The 17430-nt window shown below is 41.6% G+C and overlaps 1 protein-coding gene across 2 annotated transcripts in view; it reads right to left on the bottom strand.

The window, feature by feature from the left end:
• Positions 1 to 9968: 9968 nt before the first annotated feature.
• Positions 9969 to 17430, bottom strand: part of MRE11 (MRE11 homolog, double strand break repair nuclease) — a 36496-nt gene continuing 29034 nt past the window's right edge. For both annotated transcript variants that reach the window (XM_038761749.1, XM_038761750.1), the window contains exons 17-20: positions 14613 to 14671; positions 12664 to 12731; positions 11815 to 11878; positions 9969 to 11223 (exon numbers count right to left, since the gene is read on the bottom strand). In XM_038761749.1, coding sequence (XP_038617677.1) covers positions 11170 to 11223; positions 11815 to 11878; positions 12664 to 12731; positions 14613 to 14671 — 245 coding nt within the window. In that variant the 3' untranslated portion in view covers positions 9969 to 11169. The remainder of the gene's footprint in view (positions 11224 to 11814; positions 11879 to 12663; positions 12732 to 14612; positions 14672 to 17430) is intronic.

Below are 17430 nucleotides of genomic sequence, written 5' to 3'. Positions count from 1 at the left end.
TAGACAGCACACGCCGCCTTACTGTGGCAGCACTTTTATATCGCTGTTCCCCCACAGCTGACGGACGAGCATTCTCTGCCTATTGGACTGTGCGATGTTTCTTACTGTGACGTACTAATTCTGTCAACTCCCACCAGGCTTGCAATCCTCCCTCCTCCCTCATCCCCCGAAACAGAACGCAAACACCGGTTCTCAAGCCCGATTTTGAAAAGGCACCCTCCTCCCTTCCACGCCACCCACAAATAGATCCATTTGTACTCTTGCCTCATTATAATCCACTTGAGAGGCAAGCTTCTGGTTAAACAATTTCTTGCAGGTTTTCCACTTAGGCTGTTCCCGGTGGCTTCACTGCATTCAAGGACAGACACGGATTAAGGACTACATCTAGTTTGTACATGTTTACGTTGTTGTCTGTCTCCCCCTTCTAGACCTTGAACACGCTGTTGGGTAGGGACCGTCTCTCTTTGTTGCCAACTTGTACTTCCCAAGCGCTTAGTACAGTGCTCTGCACACAGTAGGCGCTCAATAAATACGATTGAATGAATCTAGTTTCCATCTCAACTGCAGGACAGGCCCATTTTTAGTAACGAGGGAGTATCGTCGAGATGGCGAAAGTTGTCAGAAGAAAGCGAAGGGTGAAATAGAGGTTTGGGCAGGGAACTCTACCTTCCATGAATTGATGCTGTCCATTCACAGGTTGATACTCACTAATCTTGATAAATATATTTAATGAAACTGCTTTTTGAAAGCTCATCTTCTCAGAGGACCTTAGATGCAAACTTGGATGCTGCGATCCTACTTTTCTCCAAGAAATCGGCTCACAAACCAAGTCTTTCCACATGAGGAATCGCCCTATTTTTTAAGAGACCTCCCCAAGTTTATTTTCTATTTATGTGGATTTTGACACTGCTGATATCCAGGTGTCCTGTTTGAGATCATTGCCCAGAATCCCATATTCCTAAACATAGGCATTTCTAGACGCAGGCAAACAGGCTCTGCACACAGTAAGCGCTCAATAAATACGATTGATGAAGAAAAATCTCCCCCAACATACCCAGCAGAACCACTATTCCTTAACTGGCGTCTCTTCTAACTGGGCTGCCCTCTCATTTCTCTAACCAAACAGTTGTTGCAGAAGCCAGGACTACAAGCTTCCAGCTTTAGCTCACGTTCATAGCCAAACCTGCACTCATAGGCTTGACATTCTGAGGAAACTCAGGGGCAACTCCTGTTCTCCTGGCCTTGTTCATTCATTCATTCAATCGTATTTACTGAGTGCTTACTGTGTGCAGAGCACTGTGCTAAGCGCTTGGAAAGTACAATTCAGCAACAAATAGAGACAATCTCCGCCCACTTCGGGCTCACAGTCTAGAAGGGCTTGAGCCCGTTGATGGGTAGGGATTGTCTCTACCTGTTGCCGTATTGTACTTCCCAAGTGCTTAGTACAGTGCTCTGCACACAGTAGGTGCTCAATAAATATGACTGACTGAATGAATCAGTAGCATTTACTGTAAGCCAATAAATACTGTAAACACTGTAAACACCACTTCTACTTCTACCTCTATCAATTTCTAATTGCATGCTAATTGAGAGAAAATCATTTACTTTAGAGTAGACAAAATATGCAAATAATTTGTCAAGGAGCTAGCATCTTGGCTGTCCCTCCTCCTCTCTCCCTGCATACCTGCATGTTTTGCTTTGACATTTTTCCTGCTTAATTTTAAGCTTTTTCCTCTCCTCCTCCTTCCCCTCCACTCTTCCCCCATCTCCTCCATCCACTTGTAGCTCTCCAGATCAGGGCTTTTTCTTCACACTGTTCAATCCCCCCCGCTCTCTCCCCAGACGCTCAGGTAGATGATGAACTGTTCAACACAAAGGACACCAAGGTTATTTCAGTAGCAATAATGAAACAGATTGATAGCTACATCGATACATGTGACTTTGGGCAAGTCACTTAACTTCTCTGTGCCTCAGTTACCTCATCTGTAAAATGGGGATTAAGACTGTGAGCCCCCAGTGGGACAGTCTGATCACCTTGTAACCTCCCAAGCGCTTAGAACGGTGCTTTGCACATAGTAAGCGCTTAATAAATGCCATCATTATTATTATGTGCAGAACCAGATATTTGGGCTTATTTCAAAAGTAGCTGATCAAAAGTGTCACAAGTCATTTTGCAAATTCAACAATGCAATTATAATGCTAGTAATGAGTACCACGGGATCAACTGGGAGAGGGCAGGAGTTGGAGGTGCATTTGTCCTGTAGTTCTTTTCCTCCCGCCTCTGTCCATGAAAAAGAACGTCCCTACTGCATAATTTAGCGATCTTGGCTTCACATCCCCAGAGCTATCAGGTCCCTAGACCCCAGCCTGTTAATTTCAACTTGTGGCTAACAGATTGACCAGTAAATCTAATGATGCGGCTTCTCCGGACCAGACAGCAGAAGGATGCCTTTGGGGTTCAACCCAAAACAGCCCCGTTTGGGAACAGTGGATTCAGGCTATCTTCAATTTTTACTTACAATTCCTACTGTCCATGGATTTCTTTACAATTCCTAATCGGCATCCACCTCCTTCCCATCTGGAGTTCTACCAGGGCCCTGCCCACTTCCAATGCTTCCCTAAACTATAATAATTTAAATTTTTCTTATTCTTAATATCCCCACCCTGTATTCTCAAAGTAAAACATACAGTACTTGGCTGGAAAGAAAACCGTTCAAGGGCGGGTTTGCAACTGCAGAGAGAATTCAACTGTCTTTGTTCTTGAGATAGTGCAATCAACAATTTTTTGATTGACAGAGCCCTAGAATTAATTTTTACCAGACAGCTCTTCCTAAATCCTCCATGGCGTTCTTAAAAAACATTCAAGGTAGCAGCTCTGATTCTGTTCCTCAAATTGCCATCTGTTCAGTTTTTTCCTCTTTTGGGGGTGGGAGGGGTAAGCTGGGGAATTTCTCTTTCATTTCTTTGATTTATCTGCATCAGATTCCCCAGTAAGGCAAGAAGATGCAGCTGAGCTATTGTGAAGCCACTGAGCAGAAAAAAAGTGGATTTTTGTTATCAGGATTTCAGGGTGTTTTTTTTTTAGATCACGTTCTGAAAATAAATCATTCTTAAATATTTTCTTCTGTACATTTCCCAAGCATCTAGTGATAAGCCCAAGTCAATCGATACTATTGATTGCATGCCCGCTTTGTGCTCAGTATTGTATAATACAGGCAGAAGACACTTTCCTCAAGGACCTTATTATCTAAGGAGGAGATGCAAGCTAATTTATCAGTACTGTTGATACAGTTCTACAAATCCTCCTTCTGATAGAAGCTTCAACTTACTCCCTTCAAGGGTAATTCATTCTTCTCACACACAAAAGGTATTTATTATCCATCCTCTGGATCCTGTGAAAATATCATGGGTCCTGAAAGTAGACTCCAGTAATTATTATTGAGAGTGGGACCTTCAGATGGCAGATGAGAAAAGTGGCATTTGAAAAGGTTGTTTATGCTGAATGCTGAAAGACCCTAGAGAAGATACCGAAGCAGCAGTGAAGAAGAATGAAAGAGCAGCTACTGTTGCTCTGTGTTCTCTAGCTATTAGCAAACTGATGAGTACAGTGCTCTGCACACAGTAAGCGCTCAATAAATACGATTGATTGACTGATTGATGAGGGATAAGAGCTGGAAAACTTGGTAAGGGGAGACAGGATGGGCTGAGGGCAAAATAGGAGATACAATCTTTCTGGCCCTGTAAACTCTGCAGGACTTAAAACTTTAAGAGGACAAGACTTTAACCTTTTAACTACCCCTGATCATCATCATCATTATCATATCTGTTACTTTGTACCACGCACTGTACTAAGTGCTGGAATAGATGCAAGATAATCAGGTTCCATGGTCTAAGTAGGAGGGAGGACAGGTTTTGAATTTCCATTCTATGGATGAGGGAACCGAGGCACAGAGAAGGTAAATGACTTGCCCAGTGTCACACAGCAGGTAAGCGGCAGAACTGGGATTAGAAGCCAGGTCTCCTAACTTCCAGGCTCATGCTCTTTCCACTAGACCACACTGCTTCCAATGATGACAAGGTAAAGAAGTCTCTAAGCCACTGCTAATAGAATCCTAAAGAAAGGGGGGAGAAATCCATATTTCTATAAAGCTTTCCACTAGATGATGATAAGGTACAGAAGTCTCTCTTAGCCATTGCTAATGGAATCCTAAAGAAATAGGGAGAAATCCATATTTCCAAAGGGGACATTATTAATCACATTACCATGTGATACCGGCCATTTTGACACTGAGCACCAGTGTTGGAAATAAGAGGTGTAGAAAAAAAAATAAATCAAAGTAGTACGTAGGGTAAGAACATTTAATAAGCACTGTATATGTCCTAAATGCTGGGGTAGGTACAACATATTCAGATCAGACAGTCCCTGTCCAATGCAGGGCTCACAATCTAAGAGGGAGGGAGAAAAGTGATCTCATCCCTATTTTACAGAGGAGGAAACTGAGGCCCAGGGAGGTTAAGTGATTTGCCCGAGGTCACCCAACAGACCCAAACCTGGCTGTGGAACACCCAGACCCACACACATTCTACCAGGCCACGTTGCCTCTTTGTGGTCAACCCGGAAGCGGGTGGAAAATAAAAATCAACATCCTTAAACTGAAACTCACAGCTCTAGAACGCACTGTCACTCACATCGCAGTGAATCCATCCCTTCAGCGAGTGTGGGCACAGGAGATAAGCGCTTAGTACAGTGCTCTGCACACAGTAAGCGCTCAATAAATATGATTGATGATGATGATGATGATGATGAGAAGAAGTATATGGGTATATACCCTGCAGGGGTCTCTGGGAATTGACTGTGAGCCCGTTGTTGGCAACTGTATCTGTTGCCAAATTGCACTTTCCAAGCGCTTAGTACAGTAAGCGTTCAATAAATACGATTGAGTGAATGAATGAATTGCCATCCTTGGAGCCAAGAGATGCGCTGAGTATTCTCAAAGCCCATTCTTGAATCCTAATTTCCAGAAGCCCCTTCAGGGTATATGCCCACACACTTCTCCTGTGCCCACACTTGTTCTGGGAGAAAATCTGGGATACTTACCATACCATGAATGGAAAAACCCAAAAGACTGGAATCCTTCGATTTTCCCAAGCAAAGTGGGATGTATGGTCACCCTAGATGACTTCAAAAAGTTCCTTCCAGCCCTACCGCTTTAAATATTTTATGTCTAGGGGTTTTTAATATTTAATCTCCCTTCACCACAAAGCAAACTATCTTCACAAAGAGGCCATAATATTTTGTTTATATTCACACCTATGACAACTCCCGGGAAGCTGCTTATATTTAATTGCACAGCAAGAACAAGCTTCAAGCTCTATCTCATTTTAAATATCAGGGAAAGCATGGAGGCTGATTCCTTAATTTCAGATTCCAATTTAATGGTCTTTTACTGTTTACTACTGACTAGAATCACTGAGTTATGAGGTTAAAAAAGGAAAGTTCTTTAAGCTCGTTGTGGGCAAGGAACGTGTCTACCGACTGTTCTATTGTACTCTCCCAAGCGCTTAGTGCAGTGCTCTGCACATGGTAAGCACTCAAAAATATGACTAAGTCAATCAGATTTCTTTTCAGTTTCTTCCTCAATTGCTTTTTGCACTCTTCCTTCTCAAAGAATTGGGTTGTTCAGCTGGGAGAGAAGATAACTAACCATTAGTGCACCTACTGTATGCACAGAAGTGCACTAAGCAAAAATTACAGGGGTGAGACATATAAAATGTCATTAATGGTTCGGATCAATGATCCATCCAGGCCAGTGATCTGTCTCCAGGATAGGTGGCCACTTGTGTTAATCCCACCCATCCGCTCTCCTGTCAATTCAATTTCCTGAGATAAAATGTCACATGCGACGCTCTCTGCCACTCTATAGGGAATAGATGAGTTGAGGAGCTGGCAAGACCTTTACCCATCTGGGAGGGAATGTTTTCTTTTGTTTAAAATCTACTCCCTTCGGGCTTCGACGGAAGCCTTGTCCTGATACTGAGTGCTTAATAGATGTTCTGGATAAATTGATGGATGACAGACAGGCCCATAATGGATAAGCGCTTGGTACAGTGCTCTGCACATAGTAAGTGCTCAATAAATACGACTGAATGAATGATTTTAGGAAAGAATTAGGCATATTGGAAGGTATAACCAGGAGGAATTATCTAAGAGGATGAAACAGTATACTAATTTATGGATGACAGACAGGTCTCCCTCTCAGACTGAGAGGCCCCTGTAGGGCAGGGACTGTGTCTGGTGAGATTATATTTGATTCTATCCCAGTACTTAGCAGTTGACCAACACACTCTTCCTCTAAGCATTCTCCAATACTGGAGGTTGACTATTGGGGTTGGAAGGACCATTTTTCTGACCCAGTAACGGCACCGTTCAATCAATCAATCAATCAATCAATGGTTTCTATCTATTGGGTGCTTTCTATGTGTAGGACACTGTACTAAACGCTTGGGAGATCATGTTACATTGTATGTACCAGAGTTGGGAGTATGAGAAGCAGCGTGGCTTAGTGGAAAGAGCACGGGCTTGGGAGTCAAAGGACATGGGTTCCAATCCCGGCTCCGCCACCTGCCTGTTGTATAGCTTTGGGTGAAAACTTCTCTGTGTCTCATCTGTAAAATGGGGATTTAGACTGTGCGCCCCACGTGAGACAACCTGATTACCTTAAATCTACCCCAGTGCTTAGAACACTGCTTGGCACATAGTAAGCGCTTAAATGCCACTATTATTATTAATAATGAAATAATAGTTTGGGCAGAGCACTTTATTAAGTGCTTATTTTTCACGGACCCAGAAACAGAAATGTCTGGCGTTCAGGACCGAGCCAGAGTTGTGACTTGAGGTTGGCAAGTCTGAAGTGCCACCCTGAGGCATGCAGCTTGGGTAACTGACTGAGGTAGCCGGTCACCTGCCTTTTCGGAGAGAGTAGCCTTGTCCAGATGATCCATGAGTTCCTTTTTTTGCTCAACATCATGAAATTTTGTTTAGAATTTCAGATGTGACTTGATCCCTTGGGCTTCCCAAAATCAAATCTAAAAGCCATTAGAGTGCTAAGAAATGCAGCTGAACCCCTGGCACAAATGAAACAAAATGCATTTTGCTTCTCACACGGTCTTCTCATGGTCCAGATGTTCCCATCAGAAGCAGGTGAGAGAGAGGGCCCAGCAGGTTGGAGCTCCATTAAGAGCTTCTAGCAAAGGAGGGAAGGGGAAAGGTAATCTGTCTTTTAAAATAACTACTCCGGGACTGCAAATTTAATTAGACTAAATAGCCTGGGAGTTACCAAATGTTCCATTTTGGTATTAGCTTTGGATGCTGCCAGATGTATATCACATAATAAGGAGCTAGTAAACAGAAACACTCCAGGGCAACATGATCGTGGGATAGAGGTGGGTTAGCTCGTTTGAGAAATCATTCAAGGATAGACTAGGTACCGTGTTATTCATTTAGAGGCACTAAATACAATTGCTGATACTGAGAAGACATCAACCAGCAAACCCTGATTTACCAAGCTTCTGGAACCACAACGTCAGTTACCCAAAAAATCAGTACTAAAAGAAGCACTACAAAAAATTCCCTCAATGGAAATTCAAATGTGGGCTTAAAAAATGAACGACTAGGCTCTTGTGACTCATTTTTATAATTTAATATTTCATATTCTTTGCTTTTAGCTAGCTAGGAAGAGCCGTATATTTGCAATAACCGTATCACGACTACACATGACATTTTCCCGTGCTTGGGCACGTGAAGGAAGCCAAGACAATTCAAGCAGTGGGCAATGTGGTCTAGACCTAAGAGAGCTTTAAAATTTACTACCAAAATACCGTTTCTTTCCCTTTGGTTTGCAGTTCATTGATTCTAATTACAACCGGTGGTTGAAAGCCCCATCTTGTGGTTATGTCACAGCAAAGCAGAATTCCAGGAAACACGGCTTGGGAACCACTCGATAGCAAGAGCCCCCATCTGAGTTTTCTGAACCCTCATTTACGTCTTTTGAGATTCACGCGCTTTGAACCAGAGGGTGTTACACTCCCGCGCTGGCTCCCGGGAAGTTCACAGCGTGCATTAGACTGTGAAACTGCCTCTGAGGAGGACAGAACCTCAAAATCCATTAGTTCTTTAATGGGAAAGAAAATCTGGCTCTGAGGCTACTGGGTTTTCCATCAGCACCGACACACATGGCTCTGAGGAAGAGGGGGGCTTTCTTCGGAGGTGACCTCAGAGCTGAAAGGTCTGTTTTCAGAATACCTCTTAAAATGTGGCTTCCAGATCCGCTTTTAGAGGGTCTGGAAAGCAACATTTGAGGCACAGTCGAGGGAGGAGCCCTCTGAAACTTTAGAATTCCTCCAGAGAACTCAAGGTTGCCCTGAGTTTGGGGCACGGGGGAACCTCTATACAGACTGGATTTATGGCCTTTTTTGTTAACCACATCTGTTTTCAGCCAACAGCATCTCTCACAAAATACACTGTGAGAAATACGCCACTTGAGTGCTGCATGATTTTGGTCAAGTCACATAATCGTAGTAATAATAATAATGATGATAATGGTATTTGTTAAGCACTTACTATGTGCAAGGCACTGTTCTAAGCGCTGAGGTAGATGCAAGATAATGAGGTAGGACACAGTCTCTGTCCCACACAGGGCTCACAGTCTTAATCCCCAGTTTACAGATAAGGGAACTGAGGCCCAGAGAAGTTAAGTGACTTTACCCAAGATCACACAGCAGATAAGTGGCGGAGCTGGGATTAGAACCCAGGTCCTTCTGAGACTCAGGCCCAGGCTCTAGCCACTTTCTCTGTGCCTCAGTTATGTCATTTGTAAAATGGGGATCAAGATTGTGAGCCCCATGAGGGACACAGACTGTGTCCAACTCGATTAGTTTGTATCTACCACAGCACTTGATACAGTGCCCGGAATAGTAAGAGCTTAACTAGGCTGTTACCTCATTATGGGCAGGGAACGGGTCTGCTAATTCTGTTGTACTCTCCCAAGCGCTTAGTACAGTGCTCTGTACATAGTAAGCACTCAAACACTATTAGCAAATACCATAAAAAACTAAACAAAAAAAACCAGTTACCGTTAGGATAAAAAATGGATGAGGAGGCATCATCATCCTAATGCCAGTGATTGATGATGAAACCTGGGTGAAAACTCCACTCTTCCCATCAGCTAAGCTTAGGAGAAGAGAACCTGGGACATAATTTCACAATGTCATGCTGCTCCTGAAGAGGTGGGCCTGCAACCTTGGGATAACCAGGCTTGGAGATGACTATTTTCCTTGGTTGAGTACCGAACTTAACGTGTAACTGCTCTGCCTGGCCGTTTCATACGTGCAACAGTGACGCATACTGATCTCCAAAGAGTCTCTGTTGGTTATAGATAGCATTCTGCAGGCTATGGTACATTCAAGGAGGGAAGAGGCTGACAGGAGCAAAGCCACCACCCTGTTACTCACTTACCATTTCCACACATATATTTTCATCGGTAAATCTGAGTGGCAGACGGTTCCACAACTGTGAACTCTGAGTTCCCTAAGGGGTCTTGCCCGCTTGACAGGAGACTGAGCTATGAATCAATCCAAAGGCAACAGAGACACCGCTTAGTTCAACGGGCTTGCACTGCGGATCACAAAAGAGAGAGTTAAACCACCTGCAATTCTACCATATTTATGGGAAGTAAAAATAACTGCATTAATCAGTTCTGAATTTTCAGCCGGAGAATTACATGGAGGAATGGGGCACTAAGTCCACCAACACCAGCAGAGATCAAGGGGAGGATCCTATTAGCAAGGCCTAAATTGAAGAAAGGCTAGGTAGTAAAATGGGATACTCAATTATGATGACAAAGTGGAACGTAAACTAGCCCGGCTCATCCAAATACAAGTGATCAAAGCCAATTTTAAGTAGACTAAGAAAGAGTCCACGAACATTTTTATTTCAGAATGAACAAACAATAAAAAAGTACTTTAAGATTTCAATCCAATGCAGATAGAAACAATTCAATGCCACATGGAAATGCAAGCTTTGTAGCAACACTGACTGCAGTTAGAAAACATTCAAATGAGGCACTGACTGACATTGTTCTGCTGAACTGCTGAAACTATAAACAAAAGACTTCCAATTTTTTTCCTAAGGATTTTAAAAAAATAAGTCATTCCTTTAATAGACATATACACAAGTAAGGCAGTTATTTGAGGGCAAATTTATAGGCAAGCAGGCAGGGGGTTGGAAACTTGAAGTTGGGGAAATTCAGGGAATTAATACTCCAAAAGAACAAAGTCCTTTAAAATCTTTACTTCTGAAATGTATGTCAAATTCCTATCGTAATTCTGTTCTGATTGAGTTGGGAGTTCCAATTCTGAGTGGCTAGAATTAAATGTAAACGGTCTAACGTTGAAAGTGTCAGTGGTACATTCACCGCTGAGAACAGCCACTAAGTGAAGAAATAAATCTGTGCTAGTGGTGTAACTGGGATGATTTGGCTTACTTGGTCTAATTAGGAGGTAGCCTAGGATTGAAGTAAAAAATAAGAATTAGGGAGAAGAGGCATTTTGGAGGCTGCTTTTTATTTTTCCAGACCACAGTAAATATCAGCTCCTTTTACTACAAGCCTAAATGGTATGCATAATGGCAAGCCAATGAATTTTGTATGTGTTTTTTATCCTTTCTACTCTGAACTAACACTTCAGTTAGGGAAGCTCTCACTCCATCAGTGATTTAAAATGAATGGCAGGGAAACATTTTTAAATAATATTCTAAATCTTACTTTCGAGCATTTCCAGGTAAAATTAGCAGCCAAAGAGTATGAAAGGAATGACAATGCTCAATGTGCTCTGGAGCTCAAAGGTTTGCAAAGTTTATAAAATTAAGATCTCCACAACATTTTCAGAGGATACTATTTTTGACTTTTATCTTTGGGTTCAGTAATCACACATTTACCTTAGGGTGTTCGACTGCAGTTAACTGGAACATAGCAGATATCTTTAAAAGGAAATCTGACAAGAAACGAACCATTCCAAACAAAAAAATACTTAATACATTTTGTGTAATGCATCTAATTGTTTCATGAATCCTGGATATCTTCCAGATAATTATATTCAAAAAACAAACAGTAATTATCTTGGATTTCTTCCAAAAGAGCTAATGTTCTTAAATGGATCGTCATCCTCCTGAAATGACATAAAAATTATATTATTTTTTAAAAATCTTTCACAGTTCTCTGAAGCTCTAAATGAATGACAGGAACAAAAACATTACAAAAGGCAAACTCTTATTTCCTATTTTCACGGGGGTTTAGATGTTCTTGTTTTCATCCAGTTCTTAATCATTCCAATGTACGAACGTAGATGATGTAAGTACTTGCATGATTTTTTTCTCTCAAAAAAAAAAAAACCAAACACAAAGAACAGTGGAGCTTACTTAAAGAGCTATTCCTGGTTCCAAAGTGGCCCGTTCATCAGGTGGATTTAAAATCTAGGTTCACTGTACTGAGGCCACCCAGGGCTTCCCAGAAAAGTGGTTTTTTACAAACCATTCAATCAATGGTGTTCAATAAGCGCTTACTGTGTGTACAGCACTGTTTGGGAACATTTCACTGTATAGCCAAACAGGATTCCAACTAATTGGGACCAAGATTCCCTCAGAAACTAATTCAGTTACGCCAAGGTTTGCATCAGCAAACAAAATAGGATTTGACGATGATACACAGCTGGCCATTCACCTTAAAGATTTTTTAAACAGTAATGAGAATCTCACTTTACCTCATCTGACTCAAAGTCAACTCCCTTCGGATTCAGGCTCTGAGAGCCTCTTTTGCTGGTCAACCTTTAGCAATTCAGGGATTAAAAGAACACACAGAAATGAATATGATAATTAAAGGTCAGTTTCTTTGACTAGTGATACCCACCCTCACTAATATCAGGATGAAGTTGTTAAATCAGTTAACTAGTAGAGCCACAGATTCTACAGTACTACCCTTAATACACTGACGGTAATGTTAATTGTTACAGTGCAGAAATGCATTTATTAAAATTTCACTTTGGTGTCTTCTGAAAGCTTAATTAACATTTGGAAATAGCTAATCTCCCCTCAAATCTACTATAGCTTGCTAACGCATCACCTCAGCCATTTCATCTATACTGGGAAGAGGACAGAAAATAAAACCAAAAAGTATGTTTTTGCCACTATACGGTACTGTGGCATACTCTCATCTGGATTATAACGTACTCTATCAGTCCAATTACGAAAGCAGGCTCCACACAGTCCACAACCGAATTCCTGTCCAAATTTCAATTTCACTGATTCAGAAGTATAAAGATGGGCAGGAGGGACCTAACCTATAACAAAACCTGTCAACTCTGTCCCCTAGTACGGAAATAAAACCAAATGGAAGATTATTCTGTGTTAATTGTAAATGATGCCTTATGAAGCTCTGCTGTTGCTTCTGGATAGTTAAAAAGTCATTAGTACCACCACAGGGCAAATTTGTTTTTATCAGCCATTTATTAGCATAAAAATACCATTTTCCTCTACAGCACAGGAAATATGTAGACTTGAGCCCTCGCATTTTGGGTTATCAAATGGCTCTTAAAATAAATAATTGATCTTACCTTTGATCTACCTTGGAAGAAGCAGGAAAATGATCATCTTCCATGTCAGAATCATCATCCACAATCACCTAAGGACCAAGTGAACATGAAAAAAAATCTGTCTCTAAAAACAAGATAAGTTGACATGAAACCAATGTCTTGATTCCTTGTCCGGTACTGTAATCATTAACTCACAATGCATCCTAGAATGTCAGGACAATTGCTAAAAACTCTGAACTGAAAGCTAATTTCTTTAAAATTGAAGATTACATAATACCTATTTTAAAAAGCTTCCCAAACGTATCCAAACAACTCGGTCGTTTCATGGATCTCCTTTGACTATTTCAGAATTCAATAATTCTGGGACCATATTTTGTGAAGGGGAGGTGGGGGAGGTGGTTTGAGGGGGGAGTCAGCCCTATCTTTTAACTTGGCTACGCTCTCTGTTATATGAAGCAGCAGAATATTGAAAAATCAATGAAATGTACATACCGTATTTCCTCACATCTCTACCCACTTGTGAAAGTCCCAGGCCATACTTGCTTAATCAATTCTTCTTCAGGAACATTAGAGCCTCTCAGCAAGTAGCCTCTCCTTGCCTAGTTGCCCTAATTCCTTCCCTCTTTCCTCCTCCTGGCTCTTGCCAAACTAAACTGCTTAACCATTCCAACAACCTGTACCACTTCAAGGCCACCAGATCCGTCAATTACCCTTGCTCCTTGAAAAATCATGACATAGTCTTTCCTGTCTTCAAAATACTACTCGAACCCACTTAGTCTACAGTTGTTTCCTAGGCTTCTTACCCCACTTGACTTCAGCCGTCCTAATCTTTCCAGCACTCATACATATAGCTATGTAAAATACATTTATCCGTTTTGAGGTATCTAGTTATGTCACTTGCATTTCATGCTCCTTATTCTGTTTCTGCATTTGTATTTCTAAACATCCCTCCCTGTACTGTACGTTCCTTAACGGCAGGGACAACACTTTGTTCTCGTGTAGTATTTCCTTAGTTTCTGAGGCAGTGTTCGGCAGAGAGAAGGCACTCAAGACTCTGACTCACAGCCAACGTTTCAAGTGGCAACTTCGGTCTCCACTTGAAGCGGAGAGCAAAGACTTGAACCTTAAGGCTGAATATTTTGACACTAGCTGACAAAAGCACAGGAGACAAAATGCTATTCACAGCCAAGTCTGTGTGAAGCAAGAATGTTTTTCTGAAAAGAGTTCATCTAATCTAACCTTAGAAAAAGGTGGAACCTTAAGAAAGGATTAATTCATTTGGGGGCTGCTACCATCAGTCTTGTCTCTGAGCCCACCCCGGAAACAAGACAGATTTTGGCTTATCTGAAAGACTCTTTCAGGACTTTCCACCTCCTCACCCTGCTCTCGAGGAGCCCAGTGCCAATGTGGGTTACCAGTTCCTTCCTCAGAAGACTGAGGATGGGATCTTCTCCGATTCAGACCCTCTGGGCAAGACTCTGAGGACATTAACCAGGGTTAAGTTCTGAGACCTAGAGTGAATGGAGCAGGGCATATTTATCTGACACCTTCCTCTAAATGACTGCTGTTATAGATGATTTGAACACTGTCGGACAAGTGATTGCCAGTGACTGAACTTCAGAAATCTAAAATAATCCTGGTGGACTAAAAATCAGGGCTCCCTGAGCAGTCCTTCTTTCCACCGGACTAACAGCTGGTGATTCACTTCAAATAATGGAGAGGGGTGGAAGACTTGGAGAAAGTTTAGGTATGAAGATTCTAAGCTTGATTTCAAATGAAAAATGATTAATCTACCCAAAAGGCCTTTGGGGGAAAATACAAAAGAAAACATTTCTCGAAAATGGGAAGTTACAAGAAAATCAAAACCCACCCAAAATATCAATTCGTATTAGAGTTTTACCATACATTTAGAGAACAAGGTCGAAAAAAAGAAACACAATACATGTGCATTCCATAAAACAGTGTCTTACCTCTGAGTAATTCTTAGTAGCTACACTTCGGGTGGGCTGCTGTCTTGTAGATTTAAAAGCTAAAAGGAAGAATAAGAAAAGACATTGCCTTAGTTGCTAACTCCACCAGGATTCTAGGAAAGTGGGGGGATCTACTGGAAAGAGCACGGAGCTGGGAGTCAGAGGGCCTGGGCTCAAAGCCCGGCTCTGACACTTGCCTGTTGTGTGACCTTGGGCAAGTCACTTAACTTCTCTGAGCCTCAGTTTCCTCATCTGTAAATGGGGACTGACTACCCATTCTCCCTTCCTGTGAGCCCCAAGCAGTACTGGAGTTGTGTCCAGCCTGATTATTTTGCATCTATCTCGCTGCTTAGTACAGTGCTGGGTACATAGTAAGGACTTAAATATCATTATTATTATGTATTTAAATATCACCCTTATTATTATTATTATTGTGCTTTGATGATGAAATGCGATTACTGAATACTGCCTTTTTGTTGTAAAAATGGCTGGCTTTCTGAGTGAACTTCAATCTCATAAAGCAATCACGGACCTGGGCTGTAGCTTAAAAAATGTAGTTCTGAGACTTTAAGCGTCTCATTTAAACTTAACTGTTGAAATCATTCCTATTAATAAGACTGCTATTGACTTTTCAAGATTTTACCTAAGAATTTGTGAAAATTTTAGATAGAAAAAACTCAAAATGGTGGGGTTTAAAAAGAGAAGACTAAAAAAAACTAAGCACCCTTTTAGACTGTGAGCCCACTGTTGGGTAGGGACCGTCTCTATGTGTTGCCAACTTGTACTTCCCAAGCACTTAGTACAGTGCTCTGCACACAGTAAGTGCTCAATAAATACAATTGAATGAATGAATGAATGAATTCAGAAAACCCATAGGATTTCCCAGGAAAAGATTTGAGCTGATTAAGATTTCTATAATAAAAATAATAATAATGGCATTTATTAACCACTTACTATGTGCAAAGCACTGTTCTAAGCGCTATACAGCAGACAATAGCTCAGATAATAATAACTGCGGTATTTGCCTGGCACTATACTAAGCGCTGGGGTGGATACAAGCAAATTGGGATTGGGGACAGTCTCTGTCCCACGTGGGGCACACAGTCTTAATCCCCACTTTACAGATGAGGGAATTTAGGCCCAGAGAAATGAAGCGACTTGCCCAAGGTCACCCAGCAGATGAGTGGCGGAGCCGGAATTAGAACCCAGGCCCTTCTGACTCCAAAGGCCCGTGATCTATTTACGACAAGGGGATATAGGCCAGCAGGTTGTTGCTGTCCCTAGCTTTTCTGAGAAGCTCACTACCAACACTCTTCTGATTCCACATTCCTGCACTGTATTCTTGTAGGCGATCACCACTTTTCCCCTCACCATTTCTAAAACTGATCTAGATTTTGACTCTTAGAGCAGTTTTTCCCCTAGTGTAATGGCAAAAGCACACTTTAAGTACATGCCGACATACCAGTGAGATTAAGAACAAATTTATTCTAAGAAAATCAGGGCATTCCCAAGTGCTCAGTACAGTGCTCTGCACACAGTAAGCACTCAATAAATCATCATCAATCGTATTTATTGAGCGCTTACTGTGTGCAGAGCACTGTACTACGCGCTTGGGAAGTACAAATTGGCAACATATAGAGACAGTCCCTGCCCAACAGTGGGCTCACAGTCAAAAAGGGGGAGACAAGAGAACAAAACCAAACATACTAACAAAATAAAATAAATAGAATAGATATGCACAAGTAAAATAAATAGAGTAATAAATATGTAAAACATATATACATATATACAGGTACTTATTCAATAAATACGACTGAATGAATGAATTAGTGTAAAAGCCTATTTTGTTTTTCAGGGAATCGTCTATAATGGCATTTATTAAGCGCTTACTATGTGCAAAGCACCGTTCTAAGCGCTGGGAAGGTTACAAGGTGATCAGGTTGTCCCATGTGGGGCTCACAGTCTTAATCCCCATTTTACGGATGAGGGAACTGAGGCCCAGGGAAGTGAAGTGACCTGCTCTAAGTCACACAGCTGACAAGTGGTGGAGCCAGGATTTGAACCCAGGACCTTTGACTCCAAAGCCTGTGATCTTTCCACTGAGCCACGCTGCTTCCCTGGTAGGTCAGTCTACCAATATTAAGGGTCACCTAAGTAACCTCAATAGCCGTAGATCTAATGAGTTGTCCCAAAAAGTAAATGATAAGGAACGCTGCTACTACTAATTTAGACTCTGGCTTAATAATGCATATTTTTATTCAATTTCCTTATAAATGAGCAATGAGCCAACAGCAGGGCTTGGAGATTTAATTGGGGCTGAAATTTTATGTTCAGCACCTAGAGCTTCACAAGCCCTGTCCACAAAGTAAGTGTGGTTACTGTGTAGAATCAGGGAGAATGAAGCTCTGAGAATCATTAGTGACTTTCCAGGCCATTTTATGACATTATTTTGGTCCTCCGTAATTGGTCTCTTGGCTCTTTACCCTGCTTTTGATAAATAGAATCCCTGTTTACATTGTACTCTACCAGCAGTCACTGTGGAATTTCTCTGAATAGCTCAGAGGTACGTGGTCAGGTTCTGAAATGATTCAAGATAAAAATATACGCAGCACCGTTACAAAACACTTCAAAGGACAATGCGATTCACATGGAAAAAGGGCATGACTATAGGTCAGTTTTCAAAACTCGAGAAAATGAGGTCGCTGTGAATAAGTCCTTGAGTAAATTTTGGAGTCTCTTTCCAATTTGATTAACCAGAGAGTAGTGGAAAAGGTCAAATTTCTCCAATTGCCTTTCTAGATGACACTGAGTTGGGGAA

Source organism: Tachyglossus aculeatus, chromosome 20 (assembly GCF_015852505.1).
Source record: "Tachyglossus aculeatus isolate mTacAcu1 chromosome 20, mTacAcu1.pri, whole genome shotgun sequence".
NCBI classification, from domain to species: Eukaryota; Metazoa; Chordata; class Mammalia; order Monotremata; family Tachyglossidae; genus Tachyglossus; species Tachyglossus aculeatus.
The sequence above is the reverse complement of the archived record's forward strand: the minus strand, read 5'-3'. Positions and strand labels throughout refer to the sequence as shown.